Source organism: Lycorma delicatula, chromosome 1, assembly GCF_047948215.1.
Source record: "Lycorma delicatula isolate Av1 chromosome 1, ASM4794821v1, whole genome shotgun sequence".
NCBI lineage: Eukaryota > Metazoa > Arthropoda > Insecta > Hemiptera > Fulgoridae > Lycorma > Lycorma delicatula.
The window spans coordinates 81723851-81744032 of record NC_134455.1 but is presented as its reverse complement, the minus strand read 5'-3'; the positions used below and the strand labels follow the sequence as shown (position 1 = coordinate 81744032).

Genomic DNA, 20182 nt, shown 5'->3' with positions numbered 1-20182 from the left:
GAAAAAAAATGTTTCTACGGAAAACGATTTAAAAATTAATTATCGAGTTTTTTAATTGAAATTAGTACATTTCATTTTTAACAAAACTTAATTTTTCATAAACATGTAGCAAACTTTATAAGACAAAATATTTCATTTTACAATTTTTAATCTTTCGACTATATAGTTATAGTCGTATACAGCTACTGTGTAGCTGTGTACGCTATAAGTATATTTAATTATACTGTTTTATACGCTATATTGTATAAGGGTATGCGCTAGTAAGGTCAAGTAATATAATACTTGACCCTACTAAATATTATATTACGTGGTTTTTGCTGATCGTGACCTCCCTCGAATCAAAACGGACAATCTTGGCACTGAAAAATTCAGGAAAAATGCAGTATATACGTATGTAAGTATTTGAATATATTGGCCTCGGTTTTTCTTGATATTTTCATACCGGATGGGCCGATAAAATTTGGAACGATAATTTCTTTATGTGATTTGTTGATGTCATTTAATTTTCGTAAAGGAGGCAGGAAAATATGGATCCATGTATTCCGTATATCAGAATTCTATGCAAAGGGTAGGTAATATTTTTTTTAAATAATTTAACACCACTTAGGTAATTGAAGTTACTTTCTAATGATGCTCAATCTTAATTAAACCTCTATAAAAAAGCGGGGTAAAGAATTTTTTTTATTTTTACACATATACTAAAAAGGAGTGTAGTAATATATTTAGGGTGTATGTATGTTCGTTCCATCGTAGCAGATCAATGGCTGAATAGATTTAGATGTATGACCTCGCGTTGGAATTCTTATACCGGGAGTTATATATATTCCTTCTTACGGGGAGTTTTGCCTAATGGAGATTTGCCGGTTGAAGCATAAACTTTAATGAATCGAATTAATGAACTGTGCTTCTATCACTGTGTGAGCTGGGTTTCAACTAAGTATATAGAATGAATAATATTAAAAAAATAATAGAATTAAATTTACGTTTAATTAAATAAATTAAAAAGATTTCTGTTTAATAATAATTTTCATAAATAGGTAAATAGGATTTCTGCTTTTTAATAAACGGTAATTATTATTCAGAGAACTCTTTAATATAGGATAATTACTATTCAGAGCCTTCGACTGCATTTAAAAATTTTCGTTGAAGGACAAAATTTTCTTATCAACGTAGCACCTGATGATAACTTAATCATTAAACAACGTTATATGCCTGCTACTTCTACAACATAAAAAATATATTTAAACAAATTAAAACTGTTTAACAGTTGATCAGTCACCTATTATTTTAGTTAATTAAATACTGGATAACGATGTTTAGTCCTTTATTTATCACACGACTGCCCAAAAAGGAGTGTAATATATTTAGGGTGTATGTATGTATGTTCCACCGTAGCAGCTCAACGGCTGAACCGATTTAAATTTGTGACCCCGCGTTGGAATTTTTATGATGGAAGTGTCATAGCCTATATGAATATATATATATATATATATATATATATATATATATTTGAATGAATTTAAAAAAATTGAAAACAAAATTGTACTATATACAAATACTGTATACAAAATTGTCACCTGCACACTCTTTAATTTTCCTATATTCGTAATTATCCTTTATTAAAGAGCACTTTTTTAAAATTATTAATATTTATCTCTTGTTTGTCATTTCTGGACTGAAAATCACATATTTCTGCTAATTAGATGATTCCCTTACATTAGTAAACCACTCGAATTTAATCACTTTCATTTACGGGTGAGGGTTATAAGCCGATTTTTGCGTTTTTTATCAGTTATCGATTTGATTGATCTCTTCAGAGTGAATTAACCGATTTTGATGAAATTATTTACTACATAATTTTATATCTCTCAGGAGGCTTATAAAGTTTTGGTTCCTGTTGTGTTCTATCAAACCCTAAATTAATAAAGCTCTTAATAATCAGTTACATAACTTTCCTGGCTTCCCCGAAAAATCTATTCAAAATTCATTCAGTACTTTTTCTACTATAGACTTTTCTGTTCATTTAATAATGACATTCTTTAAATTTTTATGAGATCTTAGTTTTTGTGCTATTTGTAAAAGATGACAACAAAGTTGCAATCCTTTCCTGGCATTGGTTATTTATTCTTATATAGTGGAAAAATAATTAATCATACATGAAAAAAGTTACCAAGATTTCTTTTTTTAGATGGGGGTAATTTATGATGAAGTTCTATTGTAAAATTATCTTTCATGTTTTAAAAACCAAAACAGTTTAAAAAATGAAAAATATCGGCATTTTTTACATTTTTTTCCTGTTCCCCCATCTTCCAAGGAATTTTTTAATTTTTCTAAATTTGCTATATTAAATTGTTGAAACAAAAAAAAAATCCACTGAAAAATATAGAACCAGTAAAAAGTTACATAAGATTCCTTTTTTTTTGGGATGGGGTGAATGATGAAATTTTATTGCAATATTATAATTAGAAATCTATTATTTAAACTTATAATAATATCACAAATTTAAATAAACCAAAAAGGTATTAAAAAATTTAAAAAAATGATATTTTTAAACTTAGATCGGCTCCTCCGCCCCCAATTTTGTTCCTAAAGTATTCTTTTTTTTGGGTCACTTGCATTATTACTATGACTAGGAAGACATAAAAAAAATTCGGTTAAAACTATGCAATAAATAAAAGGATAACTTTTTTAATTTGTGTACACAAGGTTACTACATCTGCCAGTGTGTAATTTGTTAATATTCTGTATGATCTTGTGCATTTCATTCGTCATTTTGAAAGCAAACCTTTTCTAAAATATTGGTTATTTTTTATAATTTTGGCTAACGTATTTTCTATCGTTAGGAATAAATATTTTTTATTTTATCAGTATTTTACATCGCATGTTGTCTACATATTGATTTGTAGCCAATTAACCTTTCCCAGATGTACGAGTATTATTGTAATGAGTTTATTGGTACAGTTGCCGATTGAGAAAGACGAATGTACCGGACTGATGTAACATATGTAGAATATTCATACTACATACATAAGCATATTCATACTACGTGAAGTGGTAGGTAAAGTTGAAGAAAAATAAAACACTTGTAATGTGTTTTCTGTTTTTGATGTGTGTTTGTTTATCAGAATTAAATTCACTACAAATTTTGTAGAGAATTTTATTTCTTCACTAGAGTTACTGTACAACTAACCAAAAAAAATGTGTTCTGAAATACAGATTTTTTGTATTTTACAATAATTTTTTCATAACATTCTAGAGATAAAGTTTATAAACCAATTTTACTTAATTTTTCAGGTTAAAAAGTCGTAAAAAACTACCAAAATTACACCTTAATAAAAATTTTAAGAATTTCGGTATAGCTTTTACGCTTGGAACAGAAATCAGGACGAAATGTTTCGCAAGCTAAAACTCTAAAACAAACTGTTTCCGGACAATTATTTATATGAAATCTTTTCTCTATTTTTTACTTACAGAACATTCTTTCAGTTTTTTTGGTGGGACACCTGTATTATCATGGAAACATTTACAAAAATAATTTAAGCAAAAATAAGTGTTTATTTAATAAATCAATTTTTATTAGAGGTAATTAAAAATTAGAATTGTTTTTATTCACTACTGTATTTTCTTTAGAAAAACAGTACAAAATTTGACTAAGAAAAAACAAAATAAATATAATAAAATGTTTAAATAAAATTAAAAATAAATTCTGAATACTAATTTTGGTACTTTTATCGAATATTGTTGGCCCACCCCCATTTTTCTCTTCAAACGTGACTTTATCAGAACAATTTCTTTATTCTTTATTAATTTACGTGCTACTGCATTATTTCGACTTAAAAGTCATGGAAAATTTACTTACATGGCAACTTCCGAGCGGTCAAGATATGTCCCTTATGGCATCAAGATTCTCTGAAACGGGTTCTTATCCCCTAACATGAGACACGACGTGAATTCGGCGACGTAGGTGGTGCCTGTCAGTTTCCCTGTGCTTTTTATTTCGCCCCAGTTCAGCGAATCCACAAATGTTTAATGGTTTGAGTAGGAATCCCACTGTTAACATCAATGAAATGGTACCGATGATTAACAGTATAATGGCGGAACCCTTCCGTTACCAGTGCATCGTTTGGTTTGTACCCCAGGCATCCGACTATAATATATTTCCGATTCTACATTGTTGTTTTTTGATAGTATTCAGCAGGGTTTAAGTCGATCTGTCAGCAATTTTCACAACGAAACCCTCATCATTTTTACGAAAAATTCCGCTGAAAACCCACTGTTGTGAGTAGAAGCGACCAGCATGATTTTTGCGCCTCGAAAACAGCGTCTCCTCGATTTCGACGACCATACCGATTTTCCTCATTTTACCTTGTGCTGTTCTGTATAGTCGACACATACTTCTCTAATGAAATTATTCCAGTCGATTACTGTATTCGAATTCATACCCATTTCACGGTGACATCGAACAGTATTTGATAGTTTGAACGCCCAACTATATAGAAAACGTACGACAATCACAAAGATGAGGTTCGAATTTTTCAGTGACGTACCGACACGCATATTGACTTTCGACTGGCAACTACGTTTGTTGCAACGCGATACAAAATCGTCAGTTTAGTAAAGAAGCATAACGTGTCCATTGCGACATATCCTGGTTTCCGGTATAATGCCATACAGTTACAGGAACTCAATGGCATCGTGTTCGTTAGTCGGTAAATTCCAAAAATTCATGTTTAACAACGGTAGCGAAATTAAACTGCTATCACGATAAAAGCACATAACCAACTGTAGATTGCAATACATTAGATACAAAGTTGAATCTATGTCACTGTGATAAGGAAATCTACTTTTATCTTATCCTTTGTATTCGAGGTATTTAATTTAATATTATTTCTATAGTTTTAAAAGTAAATAAATTGGGTATTTAAACAAAAAAAATCAGCAGCGCCGGTGTTTGATAAAAATACCCTGACTATAATAAAAACTGTCCATTTTTTAATTTTTTATAAGGCGTCAAATTATGGCCTTTTTCTTAATAGTAATATGAGTATATACATTTAAAGAAAAAATAATTTTTAAAAAGTCTCTTAAAAAAAATATTAAGTACTTGTACAGCTTCCTTCCTTTATCATTTGCTGTCTGGAGAATCTACCTTTAGATTTCATGTAATTTCTCTTCTCTTATTTTACAATAAAAGAATAAATGTATATTGTTTAGATAAATTTAATTATACAATTTCATAAAAACAGACTGAAAATGTGGTTTACCTCTATATTTAATTGAGTGGCTTGATAATTTTTAGTATCTTAAATAAAATGAAGAATTACTTTTAAAAAATGTAGGCGTCATTTTTAAGATTGTCCGTGTTTAAGTTTGGCAATTACAAAACCTATAATCATCTATGTTATGATTATCTATATATATATATATCATCTATATATATGAATTATATATATATATTTATATTTATCGTCTACATAGTTATATTGTATAGCTATATACTATACCGAGTGATTCAAAAAGGACTTCGCAAATTAAAAAGCATTTAAGATTTATTGAGGTAATTTACAGATTCGGTTAAGCTCTCATTTCATAGCAAAATACATCAATTTTGACTCCCCTAGTTCACTAATATCGAATTCGGCCACCAACGCTGTCACTAATGTTAAAAATAGATGCATTTACAGATGTGGAACGTGCTAGTTGTGTGTTTTGGTTTCACATTTGCAGTCAACAACTGCAGTTCAACGTAGTTTTCGTAGAGTACGGTAGGGAGCCTCCTAGGTTTGGTACTCTTGGCACCAAACCTTCGTTGAGAATGTTTATTCTATTTACAGATAGAAAGACCCGTTCTTCTTCCAGGAGGCAACCGTAAATGGTATCGTTTATCTGGACATACTTCAAAATTTTCTAATTCCACAGTTACACGATGAAGCAGAAGATGGTCGCCATTACTAACAGTAAGATGGGGCATCACTTCACTAGCACGTAGAAGTCCGACAATTTCTTGATATTCGATTCCCAGGTCGGTGGGTCGGCCGTGAATGTCCAATTGCATAGCCATCTCGCTCCTCAGATTTGATCAAGCTAGATTTTTTCTTGTGGAGTTTCATTAAAGATCGGGTTTATTTACCACCTTTGCCTGCTGATCTGAAGTTAACGCCGCAGCTACTGAGGTAACGCCCGACTTGCTGGCTACAGTCTGGAATGAAATTGACTTCAGGTGAATGTATGTCGCATTACAAATGAAAGCCATTCTGAACCAAGGTGAGTGTTGCGTGACAAATGTTTTTCTACGAAATGAGACCTCAATCGAATCTGTAAGTTATCTCAAGAAATTTGTATGTACTTTAAATAGATAAAATAATGTAAACAAAAAACACTGAATTTTTGGTCATTTTTTTGCTCAGTCATATTCTTTTACTATTTAAATGATTCAATTACATCTACATGTCATTTTAGTTTTGTATTTGGGCAATTTCATTCAGGGATGAAGAATAATTTGTTTCCTCTTTTTTCTGTAGTTATCGTTTTGCTTGATATCTTTACATCTGGTTACCAATTACTATGAAATTTTGATCGATGATTTCTAAATAATTATAACTGATACCAATTTAATTTTATTACAATTAATTTCGGTTACAATTGGTCAAGGGGATGACTATCACTATGTTTCACATATCTCAAAATTTACTGAAAGAGTAAAAACGTTTTTTTAAGATGATTATTCTTTATTGCACATTTACATATATTAAAACTCCATTTAAAATTCTATTTAATTTTCAAGCAGTAATCTCTCTAGGACAAAACTCTCAGCTGCTAGAGTTCTAATTAATTTGTCGATACTATATTTTTTATGAAAAGTGTTTTTGAAATTAATTCTTTTGACAACTCCTTCAATGTTCAATTGACCAGGAGTATTGTTGTATCCTTGCTCCTAGTTGAAAGTACGTAGTTTACATTTTATGATTACTTTGTTAATAAAAAGTTATTATTTTACTAGGAGAGTGATAAAAAAATAAAATCCTTTCCTTATATCGTACGATACTGACAAAGGCCCAAAAATAGTGATATAAATATTAAAATCTTATAGAATTATTAGTATAAAGGTATATATTTGTATTATACCAAGGTCATGTGACTGTTTAGACCAAACTGCTAAAATCAATGGACTTCTGTAGACTTTAATAGGAATAAAAAATAAAACTTTTGTTGGTTCTTTACTGAAAATCAATATTTTAATTATGTATAAATTCGTAGAATTTAGTGGCATTAAATATAAGAAGTATTTCAATTATTGCATGCATAAAATATAATATTATTTATTTTACTTACCATTTTTTAATAGATGTAACACAGTTCCTGTAGCTAATAATGTAATAATAGTTGCTAATATTAGAGCGCATAAAACTGTAATAACTTTCTGTGCGATTGTAACCCCAGATTTACTTTTAACAAAATATAATTTCCATCCAGAAGGACACCATTCTTTTTTTAATTTTGCATTTCTTATCGCTTCTTTTACATCCTGTTTGCACTTATTGACTAGACAATGTGGCCTGTATATTATCGAGATACCGGATGGTTTCTTTTCAGAATATTGTCCTCTACTGAGACCTGTGATTTCCTTCGGTAATGAATTAGATAACGGGTAGATAAACAATTGTTGAAGTTGTTCTTGACGGCTGTTATTCTGGTTCAGTTTTAAGTCTTTCAAAACTTGATTAAAATTATTGTTATTATTTAAAATATTTTTGTAGTTATTGATGTTGCTGATTGTATTATCATTATAATTGTTATTGTTCTTATGAGATAAATGGAGTTCGGCCAGTTGTTTACATTGTTGTTGTGACTGTAGTATTTGCTGTAAAATTTTAGCTGAGTTGCTAGAATTTACATCCTCTACCAAAAAACAAGGATTCTCCATCCTGAAAAAAATAAAATTTTTGTTACTAATGTATAATTTCAGAGAAAGATAAATTTATGAAATAAATAGGAAAAGACAGCGATATATATATGCAAAGATGAATTTACATAATATTAATAAAGACAGATTTGATTTAAATTATTATTAATACAATATTAAAAATTAATTTTATTTATAAATATTTATCCTTACTCTCTCATAAAAGGTTGTAAACTTAATTACACATCTGCAGCTGGACTTGTGACTATTTTCATCCATTCTATTTTCTAAAACAGTGTCATCAACTGAATTTCAATATAGCGTATCATAGGCATTCAAACCTCCTAAAATATTAATAATAAGATTTAAAAAACTAGAAGAGATTTTAAAAACCTAGCAAAAAGTTCCTTAACTTTCCTGGTGAAGTCACAGGACACATGGTGGCAGCGTCACTCACATCTACACCAATTATGACCAGAATTAAATAGCATCAATAATCTGTATTTAGAAACCATCGTATACAAGTATTTTTTGTTTCCATCTTTTATGTTGGTTTGAATAAGACTAAACGTCATCAGTAAATATCTTATCTACCTACCTAAGGAGCATTAAATTATGTGAAAAGATTACCTTTTCTTTCAGTAAAATTCTGAAAAACAGGACTCAAAGTCCATATCTCCCTGCCACTTGACCAAATTTATATCCTATAAATACCCTATTTACAGAAATCATCATCACAAATTTCATCTGGCTTGATCCAACTAGTCTGGAGATATAAAAAAAAAGAAAGAAGATATATACGTATAAATATGCAAGTGTATATGCAATAAACATGCATATATACATAAATACATACATTTTGTGAAAGATTTCATTACTAAAGTTGCTATTTAACATCTGCAGAGACTCCACATGCAAAATCTGACCCAATTAGCTTACTTTACCTACAGAATTTCTTCCTTACACAGAAGAAAAAGTAAAAATAAAAAATAACAATAACTTCATGGATGGGACCAAGAGAAACCGGTATAAAATTTTAATCACAGGGCAGCATCACAAATTAGGTATGATTAATTAAAATATTATTTGTTTAAGATGTAAGTATAATGATATGATAAATACATGAAAATACTAAATATAAAAAATAGTTACAAAATTAATCACTGTTCAGAAGGCGATAATTCAAATTATTTGAAAACATATTTATGATTAGAGATGCAGAAAATTCAGGTTTTTTTTTTAAAAATTGATATTACATTTTAAAATTTCATTGTTGCAATATTATTTCTGTGAAATAAAATTGTTTTATCATATTTTAAACAAACTGGAAAATGTTTTGAAATGGTTCGGTAATTTAAAGAAATGACAACATAAGTATAATAAGGTTGTAAGCTGAAGTATTGTGTTGAGCTATATGAACACAATAATTCTGTTGTCTGGTTTGATACAAATGAATGTTAGGATAAATTACTATTTTTTTCTAATAAAGATTAATAAATATAATAAATTGCACAGATTAGGTTAATATGTTTAATTTCCAATATACTGGTCTGCACAAAACATACTCATGGGCCCAAAACAATGGTCTAACTGTGGGTTTTTGTATTTTGAAGACTTTTTCTGACTTTATGAGGGAGCCGAAAGTAATGATGTACTTCAGACAGGAGTATAGGCAAACATAACAAATATTTAATATTGATGACAAGCATTTATCCTCATTTTATGAAAGCATTTAAAAATTAATAATATGCTTTGATTTTAATTATTTTTAATAGTTATCTTTAGATATAGATTCAGTTATCTCATCTGCAAAGAGAGTGACAATGAACAGTTCAAGATTTTGTGGTAGGTCATTAATAAACAAAGCAAGGGACTGAAGAGGACACTTCCCTGTCATTCCATATTTTACATCTTGAATTAAGGACATTTTGTATTCTTATCAAAAGATGAAATTTCAAATTTTTTTTCTACAGTTGGTAAATTATGACTTTTTGAAGGATATGTAGCAATCTGCTACATCAGTTATAAGGGGGCTAAGATGGTATATGAAAACTGAAGCAGTAATGCACTACTGAGCGCATACTGCTAAGCATAATACTAAGTGGTAATGTACTAAGGGGTATATTAGTATTAGTATTAAATAAGATATTGACAAGGAGGCTGGAACCATTGGTAGAGAGAATTCTTGGAGAGTAATAGGGAGGATTCAGGAAAAAATCAGTCAAAAGTGACAAATATTCTGTACCAGTCAGATTTTAGAGAAAGTTTATGAGTGTAACCTCAAGCTGTACCAAATTCTACATACATTTTAAACAGACATTCAACTGCACTAATAATTGCTGGAAGTTATGAAGGATTTTGGGATATCCATAAAGCTTAGAAATCACATTAGAATAACACTGCAAGGACAGTATTTAAAATTACAGTGCAATAGCAATTTTTGTCGAAAGAAGATTTAGAATATTGTCAGGGGAGTTTTGTATAGAAAGAGATCTGAGGTAGAGAGATGTATTTTCAATGCACCTCTTTAACTTAATGCTTGAGTCAGTGGTTTGGCAATTGGATATAAACCCAATTTGTAATAGAAGTATCCTGGTACTAGCTTATATAGATGGTGTAACTTTGTTACCTAGAAATCAGAGAGAGGTAGAAGAGAAGTCTTGCACTATGGAAACTGAACCAGAAATAATGTAACTCCTAATCAACACAGAAAAGACAAAGTAAATAATATTGAAGAGAAGGGAATCAGAAAAAAGATATCAAGGTTTAAAAGATATTAAGGTTTAACAGTTAGTTTGAAGAAGGCGATTGAAAGGGGAAGTAAATTTAAATATTTTGGTGCAATTTTTGTTATAGATGCTTTTATGCTCTCCAAAACATTTTGAAAGCTGAAAACATCAGAAAGAACATGAAAATTAATTATTTTGTACTGTAAGAAACAATAATCACATATCAATCAGGAATATAGACAACTGCGATGAATGATAAGTATTGTTTATCGAGGTGGAAGTTACAAGTTTTAAGGAAAAAACCAATTTGAAGAAAGAGGGAAATAAATAGAGGATTAGAACTATTGTAGAGTTTGCTGTCTTTTGGAGCAGCAATCTATAGAACATGATATTGCCATAAGAGTTAAACAAAGGAAAATTAGATAAGTTGTTCATATCTAAAGAATGCCAGGGATAAAGTAGTTAGAAAAGTATTTTCCGAGAAACGGAAAAAGTAGGTAGAAAAAAAATAGAGGAAGACCGAGAGAGAGAGAGACAGAAAGAGAAAGATGACTGGATGATGTGGAGGATGAAAGTGAGGAGAGGTTGCTGAGAGAGTCGGTGTGTTTGGAGGAAAGTAGTGCGAGAGCTCAGAATCTTCCATGGACTGTAAGACAGATCAGTAAGTAAGATGAATAATTTTAAGAAGCTTTTCTGATACCATTGCTACTAAGGTTTTCATTAGGAAAAAATAGAACTTAATCGATTGCTTTATTGAGATCTCAAAAAACTGAAAATGAAATCTTTTTTTAATCCATAGAATTAAAAATTCCATTACCGCTATAAATAATACATATTAAAGAAAGAAAAAAATAAATAAATAAAAAAGTAAATTATACGTATAAAATATAGTCTAAAATCTGTATTTATATAGAAATACTATACTCTCACTGAATAGCAATTTTTATGCACTTTTATTTAACTCTCTGTGCGCTATATCGCATGGCGGGATGGTCAGAATTCTGTGCGATATTTAACCTACTCGTACTTCCAGATGAGACAGAAGACTAGACTTTTGCACACATCCTTGTTGTCAATGACAATGCACTGCAGTAACAAATAAAAATGAGTGCGTCGGTGCGCGGACACTCGACGGAAGCGAAGCTTCTTACGCAATATTATATGAATTATTAATGGTGCAAAATATGTATAAGCAAAATATATACAAATGATAAATTTTTTTAGTATTTTTATTGATAAGAAATATGACTAACAATGAAATACATTGAATGTAACAAGCATTGTACAATACAAAGAATGTATCGGTTATTAAAAAAAAAAACAAAAAACAAATTAGAACGTGATCAAAAATCGTTCACAAAAAAGTAACAGTATCATTCTTTGAACACGTTTCTTGAACGAACCGTGTTATCAGATAGCGCGTGATGCTTTTTCGTGACGCTCGTTTTTTTCTCAGTTGACTCCTCATCCTGAAGCCTGCGTTAAGAAACTTCACTTCAAAAATTTCCATAAAAAAAAATCTATTTTATAGAAAATTTGTAGTTTGCAAATAATGGAAATTCAAACAACCGCGGATGCGTGCGAAAGACCGACGCAAAGTGCCAATCCATCTGTGGTTTCTGCTACGCAAGAAAATGAATAGCTGTAATGATGGGTTGTATTAAATGGACAGTTGTCAGCTAGTGTCGTGTAAATCACTGTTCTTAGACATACACAAATGTGTTTTGAGTTGGTTATTCATTTTGCTACATCATTATATTTCAGAAGTAATCCATCTACGATTGTGTACAATTCTGTAGTGTTACATAATCATTTATACAATATGTTTAAAACTGATAAATTAACACATTCCCCTGAGATTGTGTCCGAGAAGTTTCATACATAATTCATTGTCTAATTGTGACAGTATTTTTTTTAAATTTAATTGATACTAAAAATTATAATTTAAAAAAAAATTAAAATACTTTTATTTATAGGAAAAATTATAAAAAAGTAAAGAAATTTTACTATTTGGAAAATTATTGAATGAAAAGTTTCCAATACAAGTATATTTCGATGATTAAAAAAAAAAAAAGTAATAATTTCAACTTTCATATTAAGTCAAGAATAAATATTTATAATAAACTCTTTAATTAAATTCAAATAACATTTTATATTGATAATGATGATCTACAAATCTGTTTTCTATTAACGGTAGTGAATGTGCTTTCATGTGTACATTTATTTATTACATCTCTTTTGCTATATTCAATTATAATAATGCATACTGAATGTATTTGTTAACAAGATTCCTTTAAATTTTTAAATCAGGAATAATAAAAGCGTGAGGCGCCCTTCATTGTATTACACAGCAAATTATCCGTGAAAATATTATAAAATATAATACAAAGAAGGGCGTCCTACACTTTTCACGTATTTGAGAAAAAGGAGTAAAATATAAATATTATCTATTTATTGTTACATTTTAACCATTTTTTAAATAAAATAAGTAAAAGAATAGTAACTACCGACCACCTCTTGTAACGTAATGAAATAAAAAATTATTATTTTTATACCAAAATTTTCTTAAGTTAGAAAAAAAATCTATTTAATTTTTGTATAGACGATTCTATAATCTTGCGTTAGAATATCTAAGTTACAAATATATCAATCCATAGAACAGGTTTAATGATAAATGTAAAAAAAACATATTTTTAACTTGGGTTTATGTTAAGGTGCAAATACGAGTGGATTGATGCGTGCGTGCGTGTAAAAGAAGAGAGCTTCAAAACCATTCAGCCAATATAATGGAAGTGTTAGGTTAAATATTAGGGCAGCTGTTAACATTATTAAGGTTTCTCATCTAAAAAAAAAAGAAAAAAAGAAAGGTTTAGATAACAGAGAAGTTCCCTCCCTACATTCCCTTTAACTTGAGACAGTTTTGACTTCATGAAACGTAATAATTTTATGTTATCAGTACCATATGGTTATTATCGTAATTGGAATCAACTTAAAAAAAACATTATAATAGCAATAATCTAAAAATTAATCGTCTGTCGTATTTTTAAGAACCACATAAGTTTGTACAAACAAATACTAAACAAAATTAAATTTAAATAATTATTCCCGTTTTACACCTTAATAATCCACTAAAAACACAATTAGAAAAAATATAAAAGTTCATGGGGATTGACTTAAATTCTAACTTTAGCTAATAAGCTCTGTTAGAATACCCAACGCTTATTTTCTACTTACATTTCGTGAAATAATTCGCTCTGATTGTGATCAAAGAGTAAAATAAGCAATGCTGAATTTCTTGAGAACTAAGTTAAGGGGAAAATTTAGTTTTATGTGATTTTTGAACTGAAAAATTGCAAGTTGTTTTTGATTTTCGTTTACGAAAAAGAGGATGATATTGCTATGGACAGAGTGCCAAATGGTGCTCGCTCCTTACTACAGAAACTTTATTCGAAAGGATTTTCGACGAAAAATTCGAAAACTGTGTCCAGAAAAAATTGAAAGTAGTCTGTCAAAATGCGCGTCTTCGTATTTCAAGTTTTGTCGCTGATATTTTCGTCAATTATACTTCAAAAACGCTTCGCCATCCACGAAACAGAAAACGAAAATATTCTGAAAAAGTTATTGCAAAAATCTAAAATTTAGAATTAAAAAGATTTTTTTTTTTTGTCTCGTCGTGAATTTAATTTGTTAAAGTGCCAATAAACTAATAAAAACTTCTAATAAAATCTGTAGGGAATTTAATTCTGAAAAAAATGTAAAAATCAATAGAAAGCACTCGATTTCTGAAATAAATATTGTTTTATTTCAGAAATTCATAAATTGTAAAGTTTCAGAAATTCTTCTTTAATTCAAATTAAAATGTTAGTAAAAGGTAGTAAAGAAACAATATAATTTTAAAAAGATTAAAAATCTTATAATGTTAAAATTTTGTTAAAACAAATTTAACTACTGATTTACGTGTATATGTGCGCGCGCGCGATATATATATATGTTTATTCATTACACTCATCATATACATGAACTAAACAAATTTAATTCTGGACGTTTTGCAACAGTAAGTATTTTTTTTTGTAGGTCAATGTCAGTAGAAAAGCGAATTCTGAGCATATGGTAAGGAGGCCTAATTTCATTCTACACTCCGCGAAGCGTATAAACGCGTATATACACATGTATACGCGTTATATGTATATTTATACGTTATATATAACATGAATATGAATATAGGCGCATAAACAAACAGTCAAACACACATATACACGAGAGTTCTCCCACAGATCATCAGAATTCAAAGAAAATATATTTGTACACCAAACCAGGTTTAAGCCCTTCAAAATAATCCCCCGCTCATCAACACATCTGGCAGCTTTTCGATTTGTCAGGAGACCATTTTTGTTGAAGTGTCGAATTTCCTGAACCACGGCAGCTAATAACGCTTTCAGACAGCTAAAACAATTTCTCCAAAGTGGTTATTTCAGCTTTGGAAAGAGATCGATGTCCGGCAGACTCAAAACAGGACTGTTTGGTAGATGGCGAAGCGTTTTGAAGTATAATCAACGAAAATATCAACGAAAAAACTTGAAATACGTAGGCGCGCATTTTGACAAACTACTTTCAATTTTTTCTGGACACAGTTTTCTGACTGACTGTAGTCGTGTATCGTCTAAAACTCATTTGATAAAAATAATGCAGATTCGAAGCTAGAAGATCTTGTTTGTTAGAAATAAAATGATAGCAGCAAATATTGTGCCCTGAGATACTCCGAAATGTAGATGGTTTAAATGTTTCGTGAGCCACACATTTTTTTCAAACACTACTTGCATACAATTACACTAAAATAGAAAAGCAATTACAACGCACAGTTGTTTACTCTATAAAACTCTTACATTTAAAATGAACTTGATTCACCGAGTCATCTTTGCGTAAATAAAAAATCTGATGTGGACACCACATAACTTCGTTGTAGGCCTATTAAATTGTATAAACCAATTATTGAGTGTTTTTGTAACAAAATAACTGGGAAAAACCCAGAAGTATTACTTTCAAAAATTCATGGTTTTTGTGGTGTAGCCTATCTAATATTACGGTGCGTGAAGTTATAACAGAGTCAAATAAACTGAAAGAAAATGAAAATTTCAGTATGCCAAGAAATTTTTACTAAAGAAAAAAGTAAACAGTGATAACTTTCAAAGATACGCTTTAAGAAATATTGTAACAATTTTCATATACAGGCCGGTCTCCGTGGCGCGAGTGGTAGCGTCTAGGCCTTTCATCCGGAGGTCCCGGGTTCGAATCCCGTTCAGGCATGGCATTTTCACACACTCTACAAATCATTCATCTCATCTTCTGAAGTAATACCTAACGATGGTCACGGAGGTTAAAAAAAAATTTCATATATAACATAAAATATTGCCAATATTAAGGAAATTATTAGTTTAAAAAAATAATAAACCCATTCTAATCTGAACTCAATCAATTTAAGCGAAAATAAAAAAATCTGATGTGGACACCACATGACTTCCTTGTACGCCTATTAAATTACATACTCACATTTTTCTAAAATGAAAAGTACATAAAATTTTATTTCATTAACTTCTAATATTTTTATTTTTTTTATTTTTATTATCATTGAATTATTATTTATCGTAAAAGATTTTTTACTATCAGAGGTTAATAAATATTAATAAATCAATATATTTAAATTAAAAGAAAATTAATAAAAAGGAGATGAAGTCTGATTCGAAGCGATATCTGATTCCCCTTGACCCACATATTTCATTAACTAAAATTTTATTTGGCTAAAACTCTGGAACCGATGAAAATAAGTACCACTTATGATATATCGTTGAAAAGCCCTCAATAAGGGCTTATAACTGCAGTTAAGAAAAAGTTCAAAATCCAGATTTTTTTGGTCCACTCTATTGTAATCAAAAGGGGAGGTGCACAACTAGGGAGACATATATATGCGTGATGTATATGTACGTACGTACATATCTCGCATAACTCAAAAGTATGCGGAAACTAGTCAAAATGGATTCAGGGATGGTCAAAAAGGATATTGTGATAGCGAAAAATTTCAGTTTTCAGATTTCAACGGAAATATCCACTTTGACCATCTCTGAATCCATTTTGATTAGTTTCGGCTTGACGTCTGTACGTACGTATATATCTCGCATAACTCAAACACGATTAGCCGCAGGACGTTGAAATTTTGGATTTTGGATTGTTGTAACATCTAGTTGTGTACCTCTTCTTTTGATTGCAATCGACTGAACCAAAAATATCCAAAAAAGCCCAAAAACCAAAATTCTGCATTTTGGATTTGTCAATCTTCATAGCAGACTACACGGATTCAGTAAAAAACTAAATTAAAATTAATTTAACTAAATGTAAAATCCATTTACTATGTTTTGATAAAAAGTTTACGTGACGTAAGCAAACTACTCACACAAAACGTACAGAAAAAAATTACAAAAATAGAGGTTTGCTAAAAAAAAAATCCTATTTCGGAAAATTCTACTACAGCAACTTAAAAAAGAATGAAATTTAACGACTTTCAAAATCTCCACGTTAAGTTTTTGGTAAAATGTACTGAGTTATTTTCAGAAATTTCATTTTTGGCAATTTATCCGCATCTTTACCTAGTTAAGTATAGAAGTTTTATCTATTAGGATTTCTAAAACAGTAGGAAATTTAATGAAAGACTGCAAAAAAGATACTTAATGTCGTCATCTTGTTTTTTTTATTTTACAATATTTCATCAAGATTACTGGACACCAGCTAATCACCAAAATTTTACTTCGTTAGAGTTAGATTTAGATTACCTTCCTTATAATTTTTTTTTTATTAAGATTAGGGCAAACTTGCATTGCACGTACAGGTACTTTAAAAACTCCACGGTAATACATAGGCAGCTAATTTGAAATATACTAATTCAACCAAAACGTTCTTATAATAAATATGTACCCGAAACGCTTTGTTTTCGAGTTATGACTAGAGAAATATTTCTCTATAATTTCTAATACAAGGGTACAACAAACCCATACTACAATTTTTAGGACCATTTATTACGATCATTTAACGTGTGCAGACCTTTTTAATCTTATCAGTCTTTTTTTCTCATGAACAAGGGTTTCAAAAGTTCAATATTTACATTTCTTGCAAAAGAATCTGTTAGAATTCTTGGACGATAATTCATTGCAGATAAGGGATTTGGTTTACGAATAGTTGTGCACCGGCTCACTTCTCTTATAACGTTAAAGATTATTTAAATAATACACATTGAAACCGATGGATTAATCGAAACGATTCAGGAAAATGATCACTACTTCTGTCGACCTAATGCCGTCAAACCATTTCCTTGGAGTTGGATGAATCGTCCGTTTATACTATACGTATTGGCATACAAGAAGAGCTAACAAATGGTATTATAAAAGATGTAAGAAAACAGCTGCTGCTCGTATTATATCGAACACTGTAATACGTGGTTGAGAAGCATGGATTTGTTTAATTCGAAATTGCATTCAGTTTTGAATTAAACGAATGCTACATTCAACAGAATGGCGGCCATATTGAACAACTACTTTGAATATATATTAATTATTTATACCATTGATAAATTATTTTGAGAAAAAAGTTATTAATTTAATTTAAAATATTTTCGAATTTAAATTTTTATTCAGTTTTATACATCTTAGATAAATAGTTAAATTTATTTCGACTATTTTTTAGCATTATTAAGAAGATTTTGCTATATTTCAAATCGTAATGTTTTTCTTTACATTCTTAGTCTGTTTTGCTGTGAATTAAAGTCGAATTTCTATAACTTTTATTTGTTTTTTTATTGAATTTATTTAAATAAATTTTCTCAAAATTAAACCACAAATTTTGTTAGAGATTTTTATTAGTTAATGGACGACAATTGAACAAAATAAATTTACGGTAAACAAACTTTAAAAAAAATTCGATTCCAATTTTTGGGTTTTGCAATAATTTTTCTTGAAATTATAAATTATTATTATTAGTTGTTGTACTTTTTTTTTATTCAGTTTTAAGCTCAAAATAAAACATATAAAAATACTAAATTTTTCCCTTGTTAGTTTCCAAGAATTTCATGTGGCTTCATTTTACTCTTGGAGTAGAAATATTTCTTGCGGAATCGTTTTGTTTATATTAATGTTTCAAATCAGCCCCCGAAACTTGTGTATGTATGTGTGTGTTGCGTATATATATATAAAAGAACATATCCTGACTGACTGACAGATTCATCAACGCCCAGAAAAAAACCACTGAAGATAAATTGATGAAAACTTGTGTACACTCTCTTCTTATGGCGTTAGTGCACACTAAGAAAGGAGTTTTTGAAAATCCTAGTATAACGTACGGTCACCTCCTAGTAGTGTTTGTCGGGTAACGCTAAGAATCGTAAAATACATTTTTACCCGCACGAAGTACGGGTAACCAGTTACAACTAATACTTTTAAGATGCAAGCTGACCGTTTTGAAACCCAAATTGTTAGATCAATTATAGTTAAGGCCTGTGCTGACCAATCTATTGCTATAAAGAAATTACAATATACTGATAGTTTTTATAAATTGGACAGGCGTTAATTTGTATTCATTATTATTATTATTATTATTATTATTATTATTCTCACAAGCATCAGATTAATGAATACAGCGGGGTTCAAGGGGAAGAGCCTTCTGGCTAGACGGGAAGGACGAGTGAAGCGAGCCCTTCCCGTCTAGCTAGTATATATATATGTATGTAATTTATTTAACTGTTAATTATTTCACTCGTCATTGTTAACAAATTTTACTAATTAATCATTTAATTAGTATGTAAATTAATAAATTAATTATAAAACGCAAAATAAAAGCATTCTTGTTTATCGAATGCTTTTATAGAAACATTTGTTTACTAATTAATGTTTGCTGTCCAATGATCACTAATGCCTAGTTAATTAAATTTCAAATTAGTATCCTACACCCACTGAATATGAATAACAGCTGAGTATTATAATGCAAGCGCTGTGCTTTACATGATAATAACAATAACTAGAATAATCCATAATAATAATAATAATAAAAAGAATAATAATAAGAGTAATAAATGATTATGAATCATAATCCTGCCGTGGAATGATACCTCCATCAGATCTACCTTGTAATGAACGTACGAATGCATAAACGCACTCTGTCAGTTACGGTGTTATAAACTACCACTACACAGGAAGTATTTTACCAATACACAGATATAAAATACCATACAACTTAGCAAAGCACCCATAGTAAACAGAAATAAGGCATACTGAAATTGCAGTTGGTTTCAAACCTAAGTGAAACGTAATATGAATGCAGTATCTCAAGTGGAAACAGAATTAATTAACAATATGCAGTTTAGTGTTGCTTTTTTTTTTCGAAACGGAGATACTTGATAAAACGTTTTCAGTTTCCTTTTACAGAGAAATAGTTAATACAGCCGTTCCTTTTTTGTTATTCGAGATGTGTTACTTTATATAAGTGGTCGCCTATAATGGATGTCCCACATGTT

At 29.7% G+C, this 20182-nt stretch overlaps 1 protein-coding gene across 2 annotated transcripts in view; it reads right to left on the bottom strand.

Moving 5' to 3' along the window:
* LOC142319602 (uncharacterized) overlaps nucleotides 1–20182 on the bottom strand; it is a 294827-nt gene that overhangs the window by 91793 nt on the left and 182852 nt on the right. For both annotated transcript variants that reach the window (XM_075357074.1, XM_075357083.1), the window contains one exon: nucleotides 7333–7925. In XM_075357074.1, the coding sequence (XP_075213189.1) occupies nucleotides 7333–7924 (592 nt within the window). In that variant the 5' untranslated portion in view covers nucleotide 7925. The remainder of the gene's footprint in view (nucleotides 1–7332; nucleotides 7926–20182) is intronic.